The sequence below is a fragment of the Haemaphysalis longicornis genome, unplaced genomic scaffold (genome assembly GCF_048455015.1).
Source record: "Haemaphysalis longicornis isolate Haplotype H1 unplaced genomic scaffold, Haemaphysalis longicornis Haplotype H1 scaffold_2, whole genome shotgun sequence".
Classification (NCBI taxonomy): domain Eukaryota; kingdom Metazoa; phylum Arthropoda; class Arachnida; order Ixodida; family Ixodidae; genus Haemaphysalis; species Haemaphysalis longicornis.
Genome location: NW_027526295.1, coordinates 154,018,931 through 154,039,344, shown reverse-complemented (window position 1 = coordinate 154,039,344; position 20,414 = coordinate 154,018,931). Strand labels below are relative to the sequence as shown.

The 20,414-nt window shown below is 48.4% G+C and overlaps 1 protein-coding gene across 2 annotated transcripts in view; it reads right to left on the bottom strand.

Moving 5' to 3' along the window:
• The window catches only part of LOC144167459 (tudor domain-containing protein 7A-like), a 76,122-nt gene that overhangs the window by 54,878 nt on the left and 830 nt on the right, over positions 1 to 20,414 (bottom strand). For both annotated transcript variants that reach the window (XM_077696717.1, XM_077696716.1), the window contains exon 2: positions 1,572 to 1,718. In XM_077696717.1, coding sequence (XP_077552843.1) covers positions 1,572 to 1,718 — 147 coding nt within the window. The remainder of the gene's footprint in view (positions 1 to 1,571; positions 1,719 to 20,414) is intronic.

Genomic DNA, 20,414 nt, shown 5'->3' with positions numbered 1-20,414 from the left:
TATACCAGTGCAGTGGCTATAAGATGAAGCGTCTAGCTAGTCTACCTTTTGAAGGTCGCAGGTCCTAAACTGTCGTAGCATCATGTATTCTACTACGAAATCTTTGGTTTCTACTAGGAAGTCTTTTTAAGCGCTGAATATCACGCATTTATGATGCTTGTGGCGCATGCTCACAAGACTTTTCTGTTTATAAAACGTATCGTGGGTGTAAAACAAATTTTAAGCTACAATTTCGCCCACTAGAAAATAAGAAGTTCCCGATTTTTGGAAGTTTTCCTTGCTAATATTTCAGAAGAGGAGATCTACTGTAGTGGTACGTACGTGGTACATGTGTGGGGACACCAAAGATTACCTTTCCTATTCTTGGCGCAATTGTCTGTAATTGTAATGCGCACATGTGCCTAGTAAAAAACACTTGCCGCCACTACCCTTCGTCCTCGGCACTGTACATTCTGATTATCTTTTGGCGCTGCTAAGTTGTCTTCATTTCGAGAACACACACCGCGATTTCAGGTCGCCCATTTCATTCTGAACTTGCCGTGGTGCAAACTGTTGATAGCAGATGCCGCCGCGCCGACATGCGTCGGAAGGTTCACAGAATAACGCTCGGACGGTGTCTTTTCTTGTGTGGAACGTAGCTTGTTCGAACGGGGCCAGTCGGCTGTGCGATGTCGTCTCACGTACGCTGAAACTGTACGCAGGTACCATCGGCGTACACCAAGCATAACCAAGCGGTCACAGGTCGACATTACTCGAGAGCGGCTATTTTGCTGCGGTCTGGAAAGGCTGGCTGGGTCCCCACGGAATACATAATCACAGGCAACTTTCTCATGTTTTCAGATAGTGCTTCTAACAATATGAACTCCGGTTTATCTACGTTGTCGGCCCGAGAAAATCGGAGTTTCGTCACGCTTTCGGATACGCGACTCCATGTACGCGATACGGCAGCAGCAGCAGCAGCATCGCCGGCTGCTCCCGCAAGAACAAAAAATTGTTTGTTTAGAAAAGTTTTAGCAGTTCAATGGTGCGTTATTTTGTACTGCAAATAAAACAATTGTGTATTTCGGACTACACTACACAAAATAAGGACAATTATTAATGTTATGACGTCATTATGACGTCACGCGTGGCAGCATCCGTTTCCAGGGGGGGGGGGGTGGTGCCACGCGCGTGGCAGAAGACGCTGCCGAAAAAAAAATGCGTTGTAGGAATTTGTGGTCGGAGCCCCTTCTTCGCAGAAGCGGGTCGGCGGAGGACGCGCGAGCCTCCCTTTGACCTAACAAAGGGAGGTCAAAAAGGGAGCTGGCACGGACCAGAATTCAAACATCAGCGTTACATTGTCATAGAAATGCTTTCAATGCAAGAAGCAAGATGCCCACATCGTCATCAAGGCCCTTTGTGCATGCAGTCGTGAGTCGTGCCACAGTTTAAATCGGTGTGTGCGTGCGTTATGATGGCGGTTGTCACCCTTGCAAAAGGTGTATTTAGTCGCATGCAAAGCTACCATGCAGATATAAAAAGTTTTTCCACCCCATCCCCAACAACCGGGTTATCGGACAGCCGTTACTCACGTCATCCCTCAGGAAGCGGAGACACACGTCGTCTGTGCTGGTCACGCTCAACACAAATACGTCCTCGTAGACCGCCGCACTCCGTGATGACTCGTCCAACGAGTCACTCGCTGAGCTGTCCTCGTCGCTCGAAAAGCCACGTCTCCACTGCAGAAACACAGATGTCGAGGTTGGCCGACAAACTGCACGCACATGCATAGCTGCGCAGTGACCTGCACTGCGCAGCAGTCACCCTTCCCTTCTAACCTGATGGCCCCCATTAGGCTTCGCACAGCAATGGCTGCTTCTACACATAGCGCACTTGCACAATTCTAACGCGCAGGTAAGTTTACTTTGGAAAAATCAAAAAGAAGTTCGAATCCGCCCGTCTAATGACGGCAATGGTTGAAACACGAAGATTTTTTTGCGTGTCAAATTCAAATCAACGCCGCAGCAACCAAAGTCGAATCGTCAACTGTCAAAATGCGAATAGCCTTAAAGCTGAAATCCAAGCGTCAACGATCAAAGCGCAAACTGCGTGCGAGTCAAACTGGAAACTGAGATGACGACTAACGAACCCATCACGGTGAAATAATTCTGTATGATTCTGTAACCTCTCACCTTTTTACCCTCTTACTTAAAGCCCTGTAAAGGGGCCTGTAAGGTGTTTTAAATAAATAAATAAACCTGAGCGCCCCCCCCCCCCCCCTTGTCGCCGTCCATAATCCAAAGTGCCAATTTCCAAAGCAGAAGTCTACTTCAACTCATCCAAAGTCCAAATCCAACGTCTCGGTCCACCCCTTGACGGTTCCTGGAGTTCAATTTCCGAGTTCCCGCTGCTGCGCCGTCTGTTGAGACGGGTCTAGGACATTTCGGTGCAGGACATAGAGTTTTAGCAGTCTGTCCGTTCCGTCACGTACATTGCTACCGGGTTTACCGGGACCCGTCTGCGCCTGCGCGCGCGGAAGGGCGAGGAGGAAGGTCGTGAAGACGCGGACATAGCGAAGGCATGATGATGATGATTTTGGGTTTAATGGCTCAAGGCCGACAAAGGCAAAGAGCGCCATGACAATGATGAAAGAGATGATAAAGATTTGTAAAGGAGGCACTAGTTTAAAAAACTTTGCTCAGGAGGTTGGTGTATAGGGCCATAATTAAAGCATAGTGAGTATACTAAGATAAATGGTGTATAGGGTCATATTAAAACAGTGAGTGCAAGCACCTAAGGTGTAAAGTCTCAGGTTCCACCACTGTTTTAAAACACATAATGAACACAGGTGAGGTTATGGTCTATATGATATGTATTTTAAAAAGTCTACATCTGCTAGGTAACTAAAAACTTTTTTGTATGGGAACATTGGATGGTCTGATAAAAATAGTGAAGGGTGCAAGGGAATGTTATATGTGTAAGCTTCATTAAAATGACGTTTCCTTTCAATGATGCGCATGTCACACTCAATAAGCATATGAAGGACAGAAAGCTGACCCCCACATCGATGGCACTGTGGCTTGTTTGCGTCTGTTAAAAGGTATGAGTGTGTGATGTGTGTGTGGCCAATTCTAAGTCTGCATAAGGCCACTTCTATTGATCTAGCATGTTTCTCAGAGGGAGGTTTTTCAATTTTAGGTTTAATGACATGTAATTTGTTGCTTATTTCTTTATCCCACTGTTGTTGCCAGTGCTCTCGCAGCTTCCTTCTCACATAAGGTTTGAGGTCTTCATATGGAACCAGCTTAATATCTATGCTTTCACGAAGGGCAGCAGCTGCAGCACTTTGGTCAGCGGCTTCATTTCCAGCAATGCCACAGTGGCCCGGAACCCAGCACACTGTGACAGCAAGCTTGAGACTATAAGCCGAGTACAGAGCTCTTAGAACAGCATTAAAAGTTGGGTTTTTACTGGCCTTCAGAGATGAAAGCTTTGTAACAACACTCAGTGAGTCTGTGTATACAACTGAGCTCTTAATTTTGTTTTGGAGAATGTGGTTCAAAGCTAGCAGGATACCATATGCCTCTGCAGTAAATATACTAGTGTTCGTGTTCATTGTTTTGGACAAAGTGAATATGGGGCCAATTGCAGCACAAGACACTGCTGCAGAAGTCTTCGAGGCATCTGTGTAGAATTCAGCTGCCTTGTATTTCTCCCTGAGTGACAGAAAGTGCTGAGTAATAACAAAGTTTGGCACATTTTTCTTTTGCAGTTCTCTGAAAGACATGTCACACTGAATTGGGCAAATGTCCCACGGAGCAACCAACTCATGAATGGAGGTGCAGTAAACTTCAGCAAGAGGAACTTGTAGGTCCTTTGAGAGGCGTGACACTGCCAAAGGGAAGGGTGGTGCTATGGATGGTCGATTTTCAAAAAGTTTATTAGTAGTGTTATTTTTCATAATTGCGTTCAAAGGGTGTTCCTTCATAGAAGTAATCTTTGCAGCATACATCAGAGCTGTGTAAGTGCGCTGGTACTCCAAACACCACTGATTAGATTCAACGTGAAGGGATGGAATGGGGCTTGTTCGATATGCACCTGTTGCCAAGCGAAGCCCCAAGTTGTATACTGGGTCCAACATTTTCAGTGCTGTTGTGGTTGCAGACTGGTATACAATGCATCCATAGTCAATTCTTGACCTTACTAGGCTATTTAGAAGTGAAAGCAGACACTTTGTGTCCGTTCCCCATGACTGATGCGATAGTACCTTTAAAATGTTCATCGTTTACAGGCATTTCATTTTTAGTAATTTAATATGCGGTATATATGTGAGTTTGTGGTCAAGTAAAATACCCAAAAACTTGTGTTCATTTTTTACTGGTATGGGCTGACCTTGTAATGTAATACAAGGAGGGGGATGGACACCATGCCGCCTGGAAAATACCACAACCGCACTTTTATCAGCATTAAACATAAACCCGTTCTTGTCAGCCCATGTAACCAGTCTGTTGACACTTAATTGGATTTGGCGTTCACATATCGATAAATTACAGGACTTAAAACTAACTTGAATGTCATCAACATAAGTGGAGTATGAGACAGTTCGTGGGAGAACATTTTTTAGTGAACTCATTTTAACAAGAAAAAGTGCGCAGCTCAGCACTCCCCCCTGGGGTACACCATTTTCTTGAACAAAGGTTCTAGACAGCACATTACCCACACGAACACGAAATGTGCGATCAGAGAGATAGTCCTTAATAACGTTGAGCATATTACCAGTAAGGCCAAATGACTGCAAATCTAGCAATATACCGTATCGCCATGTTCTATCATATGCCTTCTCCATGTCAAAGAACACAGAGAAGCAGTGTTGCTTATGGATGAAGGCGTCTTTCACATATGATTCAAATGCAACCAGGCTATCTGTAGTTGACCTTCCAGACCTGAAGCCTGTCTGATTTTTGTCTAACAGACCATTAAACTCGAGAAAGTACAATAGTCGCCGATTTATCATTTTTTCGAGCAGCTTACATAAACAACTCGTCAAGGCGATGGGTCTGTAACTTGCAGCAAGACAGGATTCTTTTCCTTATTTTAGAAGCGGTACAACGATAGCCTCTTTCCATGTTCTTGGAAAACGACCTGTTTGCCATATTTTGTTAAAGAGAGAGAGTATTGCATGCAGGGTTTCACTGTGTAGGTGTCTGATCATGTCATAGCTGATTCGGTCAGCTCCAGGGGCTGACTTACCACATGTCGAGAGTGCACTCATCAATTCAAGCATGGTAAATGGAGCATTATATCCCTCATTCGAGCGTTGGTTCACACGAAGGGGCTGACGCTCTGCTGCCTTCTTATGCTGTAAAAATGTTTGTGTATAATGTGAAGAACTGAACGCATGTTCAAAGTGTTTCCCAAGAGCATCTGCTTGATCTTTTACTGAGTTACCCACACTACTTACTAGGGGAATAGGATGACTCTTGTATCCTTTTAGCTTCTTTATTCTAGTCCAGACTTTCCTACAATCCGTATAAGAATTTATAGATGATATAAACCTGGTCCAACTTTCGTTTTTTGCCATACGTCGCGTACGCTTCCCTTTAGCTTTTGCCTGCTTAAACTTGAGAAGGTTATCGGCCGTGGGATAGCGGCGTAAAAGTGCCCACGCCTTGTTCTGTACAGACCGTGCACGCGCGCAGTCCTCATTCCACCATGGTCTGGGTTTTGGGAGAGTTTTAAAAGTAGTCTCTGGAATGCTTTTCTGAGCAGAGTCAAGAATGTGGGCTGTAATCACTGAACTTGCTGCTTCAACATCTAAATGGCATATTGTTGTAGGGGGTAGCCTGGAAAGTTCTTTGTATGTTTTCCAGTCAGCTGCTTGTAATTTAAATGTTCGAAGTGGTTCTGTGCCTTGAGAGTCATTGTTTACAGCAGTTAGTTTTGCAGGAAAATGATCACTGTCATACGGGTTGTTAAATACACTCCATTCAAGCATAGGCAGTAAGATTGCAGAGCCAATTGCAAGGTCTATTGCTGAGTATGTGTGGTGTGTGGAATTGTAATATGTGGGGCGTTTCTTATTAAATATGCAACATCTGGATGTCGTGACAAGCCTTTCAATGAGCCGCCCTCGAGCATCGGCTCGCACAGATCCCCAGATGTGGTTGTGAGCATTAAAATCACCGGTTATGATGTAAGGTTCAGGTAGTTCATTGATTAGGTTTTCAAATTCAACGTTGGAAAGGCGATAGTCGGGTGAAATGTAGAGAGAGCAAACTGTCACTAGTTTGCCAAAAACTATGGCTCTGACAGCTACAGCTTCGAGTGACGTCTGTAGCTGGAGGTACTGACAAGCCACAGATTTTTGGAGTACTATTGCCACACCACCAGACGGCTGGATGCAATTTTGTCTGTCCTTACGGTAAACAATGTACTGTGTTAGGAAGTTTGTCTGTGATGGGCGCAGGTGTGTTTCTTGGAGACACAGTATTTGTGGTTTGTGATTGGTGAGGATGTCATAAATATCGTCTAGATTTCTTAACAACCCCCTACAATTCCAGTACATAACACTTTCAGCAGCCATGAAAATGAGCAAAAGAGAAAAAAGGATCATGTTCTGGATCATGTTTTTTCTCCTCTTTTTAGCAGGCCGTGTTTCGGGGCCCTTCTGAGCAGGATCACTTAGGTTTTGGGGTCATTTCCAGGGGCAGCGACTTTACTGGCCTTTGGTTTGGTCGGTTTGCCACGACCTGTGGCACCGCGGCGCTCCTGTGATGCCTCAGGAGCAGACGTACTTGGAGAGACATCCATGGCCTCAACCACGGTTTCTGAAGTTGAAAGATTGTCAGAACCAGACTTTGTGCTAGAGGCCGTGGCCGCAGCACTGGGCACAGCTGGAACAGCAGTAGCCACAGGAGCAGTCTTCTGCTGTTGCACAGGTGCCTGAGACGAGGCCAGGTCAACATCGCTGACCTGGACAGGAGTCGTGCTGGCGGCCTTTCGCCCAGCACTAGGTCGGGGTGCAGCAGCAGAAGCCACGGTAGCGACTTTCTGCTGCTGAGTGGGGGGCTGCGACGGGACCAGGTCAGCCTCGCTGTACTGGGTGCCCGCATCTACCAGACGACGCCCCACCCCCCGGCGAGCTGCGTCTGCGTAACTTTTGCCCGATAGCAAGGCATGCTTCAGGCGTGCTTGTGGGAACGTTAGGTTCTCAGTGACTTTCAGTTGGATTATTTCTTTTTCTTTTTTGAATGATGGACATGCACGTGAGAAGGCAGAGTGTGGTCCACTGCAGTTTGGGCATTTCACTTGTTGCTTGTTACAATCGTCACTGGTGTGGTCAGTGCTTGCGCAGTGAGCACAGATGGATCGGCCACGGCACGACAGAGTTCCATGGCCATACTTCTGGCACTTGAAACACCTTCGCGGATTAGGTATGTATGGACGCACTGGACAGGAAATAAATGCAGCGTGGACCGATTCGGGAAGTGTTGGACGGTTGAAAGTCAAAACAATGTGTTTAGTTCGGATTTCCTCCCCTGCGCGACGTATAGTTATCCTCCGCACAGCTGTTACGCCTTGGTCTTTGAACCCTTCGAGGAGATCGTCTTCATTCTCATGAAGTAGTTCTCGTTCAGAGATGACGCCTTGGGTTGTGTTTAGGCTACGATGTGGCGTGACCGTCACTTTTAGTTGAGCCAGGGTGTCCTGTTTCAGGAGGTTTTCACTTTGGTTTTTTCTTTGTACTTCTACCAGCAGGTCACCTGAGGCAAGTTTTTTTGCATGGTAGTCTTTCCCAACGATGTTCTCGAGGCATTTTGCAATGAGGAACACCGATTTTTTTGCTAGGGGTACATTTTCTTCAGAGTGTACCACAAGGTATTTGTTAAATGTTTCGACAGGTGGAGCTGCTCTGATGCTAAGTACTTCGGTGCGGCCCCTTTTCAGGGACCGATCAGTTTTTCTTGGGATGGAAAAAGAAGCCATAAATACATGGTGTACATTCGGTGGCAAGGCCGGCCGCCCACCACCGAGCCCAACAAGGGAACGTGACTTAACACGCTAGCCGTACCATGCCACTATAATCCTATGCTCGGGATCGAGGGTGACGTCTTTGCACAGGATTAACCCTCGCCGCCTGGAAAAACTTAGAAATAAGGAAGAAATGAGATGACAGGACAGTGTTAGGAAAGGAAATAGGAAAGAGAAAGAGCTGAGAGGAGGACAGGAAAAGGCGACTGGCTGATTCCCCCCGGGCGGGTCAGACCGGGGGCACCGTCTGCGAGAAGCAGGGGCCGAAGTGGCGTGTTGCCGCTGCTGGGGGGCCGTAAAGGTCCAAAACAACCCCAACTTTGGCTCAGCCACCAGGTTCCCCTTTTCCCCGGACACGGCAAAGCCACGCACAGCCGGGACGTGGGTGGGTCCAACCCACATGTGCTCGGGTCCGTGGTGTTGCAAGACACCAAGTGCCTACGGCAGTAGGCACCCCTGCGGGGCTCGGGACCGTGGTGGCGCTACTCACCAAAACACCTTGAGTACACAAGGTGCCCCCTGCGGGGGACATAGCGAAGGCAGGCCAGCGGAACTAATCCCCTTACCATGACGCATGCCCGAGTGCCCAGACGGGTCCCGGTCAACACACTAACTATAGTTCATACCACAAGCTATAGTTCATCTCACAAGCTAGCTGCAGCACTGTGGAGGCTACATTGTTGTCCCCCTCAGGGCGCCTAACTCACCGCGAAGGAAGCGACAAAAGGCGCCGGGGCCGTGCGGTGCCACTTACCGAGAGGCGAGAAGGGAGTGTCCTTTCAGGACCCCCTTCACGGCGGATTGGGCGCCCTCAGTGGGCGCACTATTGATAACAATGCAGACTCCACAGTGCTGCAGCGAGCTTGTGAGATGAACTATAGGTGCATCACTGTGGAGGCTACATTGTTGTCAACAGCCCGCCCCCCTCAGGGCGGCCAACTCACCGCGAAAGAAGCGACAAAAGACGCCTGGGCCTTGCTGTTCCCCCTGCCGAGAAGGAGAGGGAAATGTCCTTTCAGGGCCCGCTTCACGGCCAGTTATGCGCCCTCAGTGGGCGCACTGTGGACAACAATGTGGACAACAGTGCTGCACCTAGCTTGTGGTATGAACTATACGTACCGGACGGAACGGACGGACTGCTAAAACTAACGCTGCGCGGACGTATCGATGCGCAGACTTTTCGGCGCGCAGACTTTTCGGCGACCGAATTGTCGGCGCTTGCTTGTTTGAAACAGCAGTCATTTTTATTTCAGCATAACGTGATCAGTGATGGATCATAATATAGCGCGGTGATTGCATCTTTACATTGACGCCGTGTTTGATTCATGCCAGTTATTGTTAGAAATCGAACAGTTGTATATTTTCGTTTACTACGTTGTTCTGAGAACACCTGTTATGCAGCCAAGTGATAGAATTACTTTGCAAGTTTTTTTCTGTAATTTACGGCAAGGCGTTAATTTATAGTTGCTATTTTTTGCGGCACGCAAAGCAGCTAAGACAATTAGCCGGTGTTTACAACTGTGTCATATATTTTTATGTAAAGTTTTATCTAAATGAAAGTCACACCCTCACTATCCATAGAAAGTAGCTTTACAAACATTCGGTTTTTCCAGAAAATGCAGAAAATCTCATGGAAAGTAAGTTTTATGTAGGCTGTTCTGTCACGCTCGTAAACACTGTAAACACTGTAAATTCGTAAACACTGATGTAGCTAGGTTTTTACAGACAAGTCTATTTGATATTGTCATGGAGGAAGAACGGGCCTTTTGAAAACCTATCATCTCTATTCTGATAAAGCTCGTACGGGTTGTGCGCACAAATACCACTCATTCCCGTATTCGGGCAAGCCAACCCTCATTTTATGTTTGCACGCGTACTTTCATCTCGTATGTATTTGTTGGCCCAGCCTCCACCCACCCCGTCCCCACCCACGTCTTTAGGTTTGAATCTCTCCTAGATTTCTTTTCCAGTAATATGATTTTCTGTTTCTCCTGAAAACCTTACCCGCGAGGTACAATCGATGGCGCGTTATAAATAATCGTGCAAATACGGTATTCAGATCCTCACAGCCCACCGACTCAGCCCGACGAGCGCGTCAACCCACCCCCTGCCTGCGAGTCGAACAGACTCGCCCCGACGGCTTTTCGACTCACCACGTCCGCTTATGCGTGTGTAAGTCGAGTCCAGAAAACCTGTTTATTTCAACTCAACGCGCCCTCGTCGGGTCACTAGCCACGTTTACATTGACCCGACGAGGGCGCGTTGAGTCTAAATAAACAGGTTTTTTGGACTCGACCCCCCATGTATAGGCTCCGTGCGCTGGTGTTTCGAGCGCGACCGCAGCGCCACCGAGCAACGGCGCCGTCAGAAATCGGGTGTTGGTCAGCCCGAAGGAGCGGCTGTACCGGGCGGAGATTCCGCAGTCGTTGTGAAAAGGTACATTTTAAAAAGGTTGCGAGGAGGCTGACGAAAAAATAGTTTATCTCGGTTACCTTGAAATGAAGCGGAAAGGCGACAGCGATGAACCCGCGCAGTGCGACGAGCGATGTAAACAACGCCGCTCGACTTCTGGCCATAAGCGTTCGTTTTGCTGTTTTGTGTGAATGTGGTTTATACTCTAGATCTTGTTTCTGTGCACACCTGCTATCAACTTCGGAGGGGACCTGCGACAGCCGGTGCCCAACGAAGCTTGCATAAGCAACGCGAGCTTCATCGGGAACAATTCAGCGCGCCAGCACACACCCCAGCAATCTTACCCGAGTGCTACGGAATATGACGCAGCGTAACGGTCGACACAAAACTGCAGTGATCCCACAGGCAACCACCGCAGCTAAACAAATGGGCCATTAATATGCGCGTCAATCATCTTGAAGCAGTGACGGTGTCGGTCGTTCCTTTTTTTTTTTTTTTGTCGCTGAGCTTATGCCTCCCCGGCATTTTAGCATTACGTGTTGCTTATGCTTTAGCAATCTGTATCGCTTATTCTTCTACTGTATTATGGTGCTCATCGCTGCTTACCCTTTCCTAGGTGTACGCGCAGAGCTTCTGCCCGTGCGGCCTCGGCCGCTGCTTTGACGCAGATATCGCGGCCAACTCCATACGACTAACATTTCGCTGATTCGGACAGAGCTGGAACACCGGCGTTGATACCGGCGCTAAAATTTGGCAATAGCTGCCTGGTGCTCACCGTTATGAGTTGACAAACATAGCAACTGCATCAGCATGTTTACGCGAGCCGTGGCACCCGGCCTTGCGCGTGCAGCTTCCCCCGCCTACCTCGCTTAGACTCACTGAACTCATAATAAAGTGCAGAGATGCGTGAGCCGCGTGTTTACAACGGAACTCATAACCATTCACTGTACCCGCCTTTAAGTAAAAGTCGCAGCCCAGCGTCACGTCTGTTATGTGCCCAACGCCATTGCTGGAAACATCGGACGGGTCCGTTGCGTTCGCTAGCTCCTCCCGGACGCAGTAAACATCGTTTGCGGCGTGTAGCTGGCGATTGCGTTTTGAGGTTTTCTTAGACAAAAAAGAAAACGAGCCAATATCTCCCACTTCTCTAAAACCGTTAAAACGAGCGCGCTGGCTTGAGCAATCAGTCATCGGAGCGTAGCACGGGCGTATGGGGAAGGGCGCAAGCGACGACCACAACATCCGATAAATGCCTCCAGTAGCCGTAGATGGCGCTAGTTGTTTGGGCGCTTGTGTCGCCACCATACCAGCGCACGGAGCCTATTGGCGGTGAGCGCGAACACTGGCGGCGCTGCGGAGCACGCCTCCGTGACGTCAGCTTAGGGATTTTCGCATTTGTCGTCTGCTTCACTCAGGCTCACTCTCCCTGCTGTTTCTTTGCGCTCGGTCAACGTCCGATGCTTGACCGCACCAGAATTGGCGTGTGGGTAACATTTTATCATAATAATAGGCTTAAAGTGTGAGTTAAAGTATAGTTTTAGATACCGCTACGGAAGAAACATTGCCGGCGTCGCCCCCTTCCTTGCGAAGCCGGTTGGTCGTGTGCGTAGCGCGATGAGTCGGAGCTAGGCGTCAGCTTCTGTATTAAGCAATTTTTCGAAAAGGGAACAGTCAGCTGCAATAATAACCGACAGCAGCGAAAATGAAAGACCAAAACAAATTCTGGCCTTCGGGGCTATCGGCTTTGGCAGAAGGCATTATGATTCCCGGTAATCATATGTATGGAAAAACAGTTTTTGCGACCTTGCCGAACGCTCGAAAGTATCACGTCACATTGTATCACATCACTTTACTTTGTCATGACATGAAAGTTTGCCGACATGCACTATAGGCTGCAAAAACTATAGGTTGAGTTCCAAATAACCCAAACAGCGCTGGTTTTGTACGAGGCTTCTAACCAGTAGGAGGTTCATTGAGCAAAACGAGTCCCGTCTACGTTTAAGATACAATAACACTCTGTTTGTTCAGACCTGGAGGGATATTTCGGTACATTTTCCACAGCCATATCCTCCCGATATTCGGATATGCGTTACAGGAAAACTGCGCTCAAGAGGAGGAGGAGGAAGGCGAGGAGGAGAAAACTTTATCTAACAATGAAATCGAGCTTGTTAGTGGGCCGGGTCCTCAGTCAAGGACAGGAGAGTAAAAGCAATTTTCTTTAATTCTTGGAACGCCATCCCGAGTAGAATAGGATTTGTTCTTTGCGCCTGGAATGGTTGGAAAACAATAAAGACCTGCCTAGAAATATTCATCGGTTTCGATTCTTGTGTTATTTGCAGGTATACTATTTATTGCGTTGGTTAGCGAGTATATAATGCCTTCAACACCGTAATCATGTCATCATTGTTCGGGTTGAGAGTCAGTTCGTTATGATAACAATGGTATGATAACAAATTCTGGGCACAAAAGCCGCCTTCGAGTAATGTGGACAACGTTGTTTGGGGTGAGATCACGCTGGCGCAGCACAAACCTCCTCATTGTATTTCCATGTGAATAAACATAGCACGCTGCGAATATGCGCATTCTTGTACGTAGCCGTAGTCAAAGCAAATTTGTGAAAAAGGGAATGTATGCCATACAACCTAAGCAAAATATACACAGTATCTTTGTGAGACTCCCAAAACACCCCTAAACCTCCTGATAACACGTTTGGGATGGTGCAGAAAAACTAATGCGTCGGGCACAAAAAAAGAACAAGATACATACATCTGATACAAGAAAACAACAACAAAACAAATAGAAGACAGCCGTTTTATTTCCTGCTGTACGTGCGATGCGTGTGTAGGGGCCCGCGCGGCTTGGTAGGCAGCATTAGAGTGTTGGGTCTTCATATGAGCACCTCAAAAATTCTGCAGGGAAGCCTTCGCATTTTGAATTCTTATCGAGGGGCTCTGAGCGTTGATCCTCGCGAATAAGCTAGAAAGGATGAGTTACGCGCGATCTTCTGACCGATGCTAGCAAGAAAGTTGTTCTCTATCTCCTCATGTGTTGCAAACTTGTGGGGGATACAGCTTCAAATTATTCAGATGCGTCAGAAGCTGGCAAAATAACTGAAGCACTAGAAATGCACTTTTTAATGCACTACAGCAACAAAGCGGGAGGTTTCTAGCACAGACACTGCTGCCCCTCACAAGCGGAGTGTAGCAGACGACCGCGGCGCGAGTCCCTAAGCTGACGTCAGAACCAGGGGGCGCCACTCAAACATCACACCGCCAATAAGCGGACAGGTTGGGTCAGAGAGCCGTCGCGGCGAGTCCAGTCAACTCGGAGGCAGGGGCTGAGTTGGCGGGGCTGAGTCGGCGGGCCGCGGGGAGCAGAATACCGTATCTGCGCGGTTCTAACGTGCCCCCAATCGTAACGCGCGGGTAACTTCGCGCAGGAAAATTCGAAAAAAAAAATGTGACACTGACGGTACTGCGCAGATGAAAAAGACATGACACCACGTACCTGGAAGAGGGAGATTTTATTTGGCGTATGCAGCTCTGGAAGCCAATAATGAATTGTGTTTCACAAGGTTGCTTATCCAGCTGCTGCTGGAAATAAAGTTATAGGCACCCTGCAATGCAGTTTGAGGAGCAGGTGGCGCCTTCTGGCGGCTGAATTTATAAGCTTGAAGGCGCTCGCTCGCGCATGCCCGCGTTCACTGCTGCTGCGTGAGCGTGGACTATTTGGGAATTTGCTTAGGGTTTTTTTTTTTATTTCGCGGTGATGTTTCTGCAGCTGAGTGTTTGATGGCGTCATCGAAATCATGCGGTGACCCCAAAGTCGCAAATAAAAAAAATGTGGGCACAGGTATTGTGGCCTCAAATGCCCCAGTCGGGTGGGCACGCCAGGCCCGTATCTTTTTACAGCTTCCCGTCGCAGCCGTGGGATAAAACGTGAAGACAGAAGTGGATTGTCGCCGTGTGGCGAGTAAAGTAAGTGAACTCTGTTAGTTCGGGAAATCACGGCATGTTACGAAAGCCATTAATTAGCGTCAGTCTGCATTTGTACAATGCGGTCGCCTCGACGTCGTAGCTTACCGTTTGTGTAACGTCTGGTGGTTTGTAGTTCAATACCTTCTAATTTAATTGACAAATATCATACTTTGCCCTACTTTTCGACTCCGTGTGCTCATTCTTGTGGCTTGTATATGTATTCCAAAGTAATGACCCAACCACTCGTCGTGACGTGCTTAGCAAATGTGCGTGTTCGTCGGAAGCCATCCTCTCTTTTTCATTGTGCAGGTTTGGCGTCTGCAGCCGAGATGTGAACACGGCCCGGCGCTGTCACTCGCGTTTCTTATTCGTGGACCACTCGCTGTTCATTCATGCAGATTGAAAAGAACTGCAATATTAGTGAATAACGCGTGGTACATTATTACAGATGAAAACATAAGCAACGTTCAAGCAAGGGAGAAAAAAATGTATATGCGCAGTGTATTTTTTTTTAGTCACGTTTGTTGTATGACACAGCTTGGTATTACTGCACTTTGACATCATTCCTCATTCTTTAACTGTTTCAGTTCAAAGGATTCTTCAACCTGGCAGCCCAGTCGGGGATAAAGTGGGTACTCCAGTCATCTTGTAAATGTCATTCAAATAAAACGCAACTGCGGCAACGTGCTTGCTGTGCTGCATCGAGTCACGCTGCCGCATCACCAAGTGCACTTGCAGGAAGTTTAATTTTTCGGGGCCTCACCGTCAGCTGCGAAGTATAAGCTGACGCACACGGAGAAACGAAATAAAGGCGCGTAGAGTACTAACAAACGTTTAACGCCAGCAATATCCGACTAATGTTTTTAACTGAAAGATGGGAACTCACGAGCTAAAGGCCCGTTCCCACTGCGACGAAAGCGACCAGAATTATGTCGCTTTGTCGCGCGACGACAAAAATTGGTCCCGACCATTCGCCAAAAACGGTCGTCGCGCGACAAAGCGACGGAATTCCGTCGCTTTCGCTCGCTTTCGTCGCAAGTGTGAACGCGCCTTAACAGCTGCTAGGCCACGTTGTTTTGGTTACTTATTTTCAGACCAATGTAGTACACGCGTCATGCTCTGCTGTTAAAGACGTGTTTCGGTGACTTCAGATTCGTACACTTCCCGTAAAAATGCTTGCTTTCGAACAAGCGGCCTTCTTACATGTATTTATGGCTTATTTGAACGCGTAATGCAAGCCTCGCGACACGGCGGCTCGCAGTTTTTCACCGTATGCTGCTGGGCTATATAATGGCAAATCCAAGTGTAACGTTTGCTGCAAACGTAGCAGAAAGATGTCCTCGGCAAAATCTAGCGACGCGCGCCGTTAAAACGCTCAAATCACGGATTCCCCCATCACGGAAAGCAACGCTAACACGGCCGCAGCCCCGCGCGGAGCGCCTGCGTGTTTGGCGCCGCCGCCGTTGGCGGCGCGCATGTCAGCTCGACGGAGGCGCCGCCCGACGATTGCAGGGTGCCTATAGCGGGGAACACTGAAGCTGCCTGCGATTTCAAGTGCCTTGATCTTCATAATTCTAAGCGTTAGCGGCTAAGCAGAAGCACGAAAGAATGTGCAACGGCTGACCAGGGTATGCGGCATGCCATTGAGGAATCAGTGCGCCGAAATTCCCTCACGTGGTGTTGACGGACTGTTTTTATTGGATTGAGTTGGATTTTGCGGGTACTTAGTGTCCGTTGCGCATGGGAATGCTGCTGTCCGCTTTAAACCTATTTCGGTTTTGAGCCCGATGGTAACGCGCACACAAATATTAAGCTACCTTTTAGCAAGAGAGGGTGCGCGTTAGAATCGTGAAAATACGGTAGCCCCTTTTCCGGGAACCCCGCCGCTCCCCTCACCTCGATTCTTTGTACGAGGTTCATATAAACTCGGACGCGTCGAGGTAAGCTGAACCCGCCACTCAACTCACCCCGCCCCCGTCACGTCCATGTACACGGGACTAATGCAAATGTGGCTATGGACCCGACAAGGGAGGGTCGAGTCGACTGGCGGGTTCAGCTACCTCAACCCCTCCCGCGTTGATATGAACCCCGTCCAAAGAAACGATGTGAGGGGACTGGAGGGGTTCCCAGAAAAGGAGCACGGTATTTTCGCTATTCTAACACCCATTACCTTTTTTTTTTTTTTGCTAAAAGGTGGCCTTAAAATTTGTGTGCTGGTTACAGTCGGGCTCAAAATCTAAAAACGTGTTAAAGTGGCCAGCAGCATTGCCATAGGCCCGAAGCACTGCACCATGAATACAGATATCACTGAGAAAAAAAGAACAGGTGGCCTGATATAGAAATTGGAAGCTTGTGTGTTGAAAACCCGTGACATGTTTGCATGGGAGGAGGGGGAGAGAGATCAAGACGAACCAACCGGCAGTACGGGGACTAACTTTGTAACATTTCTTTCTCATTAGTTCCGATTAAGTAAGCCGTTGCGAACAGTAGGGCAAGAATTGGTAACCTGCCATAAATAAACACTGTGCCGTTAAAGACATAGAAATGCAGACATTGGAGTAACTTTTACCGACTGTCCAGTTGGATATTTGACATCTCACGTGGTGAGGGTGGTTGTTGTGGGATAAGGCGGCGTTAGTTTGACTGGATATGCCGGCAATTGCTCCGCCCAAGCTTTTCCTAATTAGCGGTAGTGTCCTTTCGCCACGAGTTCGCCATTTCCGTCTCCTGAAGGAGGCTTAGGAGAAGGCGCGACACGTCTCTGCGCAGCATCCGATGTCCCCTTGGAAAGACGATGTTGTCCAGAGTGCTGTGTGGGGCTGCCAGCTTTCGAATCACTGAGAGCATTGTAGTCCGCTCGACATAATGCTCTGGCCAACACCTTACGTAGTGGTGTACACCCATATCTCTGCACATGACAAACGCAGAAGCGATCGCACGAGGCCCACCTTGAATAGCGATACTGTGGTCTTCGCTGAGCCCGTTCGGATGCAGCACAGCAATGTTGCCTCCGATCTTGTAACTCCCTTTGTGACGCAAGGCTCGTGATAAGAAATTCCCAAGGAGTTGAAATGTTTGGCCACTGTTCGCCTGAAGTCGTTCCAGTGATTGGGGGAAACAGTCGGTGCAAGTTGCAGCGCACTCCGTGCCATCTGATCAGCGGTCGCATTGCCCTGGGCGCTGACATGGGATGGAATCCATTGAAACCGCACATTGAAACCGCACTTGCTGCTGAGTTCTTGCACAAGCCGTACGGAACGCTAACAGTTGTTTTTCGTAGGGATCCTACGCTGCAAAAGTTGTAGTGCTGCTTTTGAGTCAGTCAGAATTACAACTTCCTGCGGCTTATATGAGTTAAGTTTTCTCAAAGCAGCCGCGATGACAATGCACTCGGATTCGGTGGAGGACACCACACGGTCCAGGCGTGCTGTCCAGGAAACCTGGGCACCAGGAAGGACATACGCCGCTGCACTAACCCCTCTGTGCAGATCAACTGAGCCAACCCTAAAATTTTGAAGGGGATTGGGATAAGAGTTCTCCAAATGTTCAAGAACCAAAAATCTGGCTGCTTCCACTGGCGTATTTCGCTTGACTCATGTGAGTAACACGTAGCTGACACTGAAGGCTCGCGTAAGACCATGGCGGCATTGAGATGGGAAGTTTCCCCGGCCACTGATGGCACAATATTGTCAGAGTGTTAAGAGCAGTGTGCGCATGAGAGGCCGCCCTTAATTGTTCGAAGCCGCCTTATTATTGTTCTTCCAGCACTTGTTTCCCCTAGACGCATTACCTGCGTCAGTAAACTCTGTGACACCATCAAGCGGAGTGTAGCAGACTGGCTCTCCCGTATGACCTTCTCGTTTGCCGCTCCCTCAAGAACTCCAATTGCTATCCTCAGCCCTTTCCTGTGCAACGCTTCGAGGCGCTCATACCGGGATTCTGAAGGGGAGATCAGAGGCAAGTGGTAAAGAATGCGACTCACAATCAGACCTGACTGCAGCTCAATCATGGACGTCGTGTGATTCCCCCGCTTAGCTTAAGAAATCCTCCTCAAAAAGTTCACACGGGGAAGCAGAGCCGAAAGTCATGTCGACTGCCCGTCGCCAATGCAGTCTGCTGTCCAGGGTGAGACCAAGGAACCGCACGTGAGTGGCTTCTTGACGGATAGACAGGCTGCCCAATGGTAAATTAACACGAGTGGAACGTCGCAGGTTCCCAGGGAAAAGAACAAAACAGGACTTCTGGGCGGAGAGCATCAGTCCGACGGAGGACAAATATTTTTGCATGGTGTGAACACTCCGCTGAGCCATCACTGCCAGTCGCTTAGGTTGATATCTGGACAACCAGATGCAAACATCTTCAGCGTACACAGATACTTGAGCTCGTTGTGGAACTTCTTTTAGTGCTGCAGGTAGCCGAGCCATAGCCACATTGAAAAGAATCGGTGAAAAAACACTACCCTGAGGAACCCCCCCCGCCCCCCTCCCCCCGCTTCTTTTTTCGCTTAGCACACTCCCGAACCGTACTTGCATGTACCGGTCAGAAAGCCGTGAAAGCGAATAAGGTTTCCTGACACCCCCATTGCATGTAGTCTACTATTGCTTGTCTCAGGACTCAGTCATAAGACTTCGAAACGTCAAAAAACCGAGCTATAGTTGAAAGTTCATGCACTCAGTTTTGTTCGACATGGCTGATGAAGTCCAGAACACTATCCTGGGTGCTTAAGCGTACACACACACAAGCTCCGACTTGATTGATTTTGGGGTGTAACGCGTCGAAGCTACACATGGGCTATGACGCACGCCGTACCTAGGACTCCGGTTTAATTCTGAGCACCTGAGGATCTTTGCCGTGCACCAAAATGTCTAATACGGTGTTTTTACTTTTCGCCTTCGTTTGAAAACCGGCCACGACGCCCGGGATCCACCCAATAATCTTGCTCTCGGCAGCACAGCATGAAGCCACTAACAGCTGCGCCACGGCGGTAAGGTACGCACATGCGCCAAGAAGTGCCTGACTTGCATAAAATGACGTTTCAAAATCTAGCGTGTGCCGAGATCTTGAACGTGCACCGAAATCTTTAACGTGTGCCGATATCTCAAACACACAGGCCTTTCGCATTTTGCCTCCATCCGAGAAGCGGGCGCCGCGGCGGGCAATCGAGGGGAGGGAGAGGCTGCCCGCCTGTCTGGCTCCGCCCCCGCTGGTGCTCATCGGTTTGGCTCGGGTTTAGGGCTTCTCTTCGAGGTTCACCTTGCTGTTCTTGGTTCTTTTCTGGTAGGCTCTTGGTGATTTGTTACAGCGGCTTTCAGCTGTAACGCACATTTAACCGTACCACCACCTTCAGCCTTAAAAATTAACACACGAAACACAAAACAAGTGCCCGAAAACGATGAGAAGACGCATCAACATATACATGCAGGCTCTTGCACGTAACGCACCGCTGCGAGAATGCCGAATGAAACTAGCTGCATATCCTTTGAACGGCTAAAGCTGTCCCCCTTCTGCCATGTTGCGACGTTCACCCGTGGCGCACTTTTCGCCGTAGTGAGACTATCCGCCGTGTTGCGATGCTCAGCCGTAATGCGACTGTCCGGAGTAGTGAGATAGGACCGCCTTTGTTAACGCCACTGTAAGTACGACCGTTCGTTAGCCTTTAAGTAGAATCGACACCCAATGTAACGAAGACAAGAGCGATAGAGAAAATAATTAAAGAATGCACACGCGCTTAAACTACTTCGTTTCCTGTCTTCTCTCTTTTCGCGGTGGTTTGGCGGGGAGGGGGGAGGATAGATAGGAATGGAGCAGCAGCGTCTTGCAGAGTTGGGCGAAGTAAAATCAAAGCGCTTCGATAACACTCAAGTAATTAGGGGTGTTCACATGAATATTAAAAAAAAAGGGTGAAGGGAAGTAAATTAACCACGTTAATTTTTAACATTTACTGCCGAAATTGGGTTTCACGCGCTGATGCTCCGGTTCGGTTTAGCGTTCGCAAAGCGCCGCAAACACAACTCT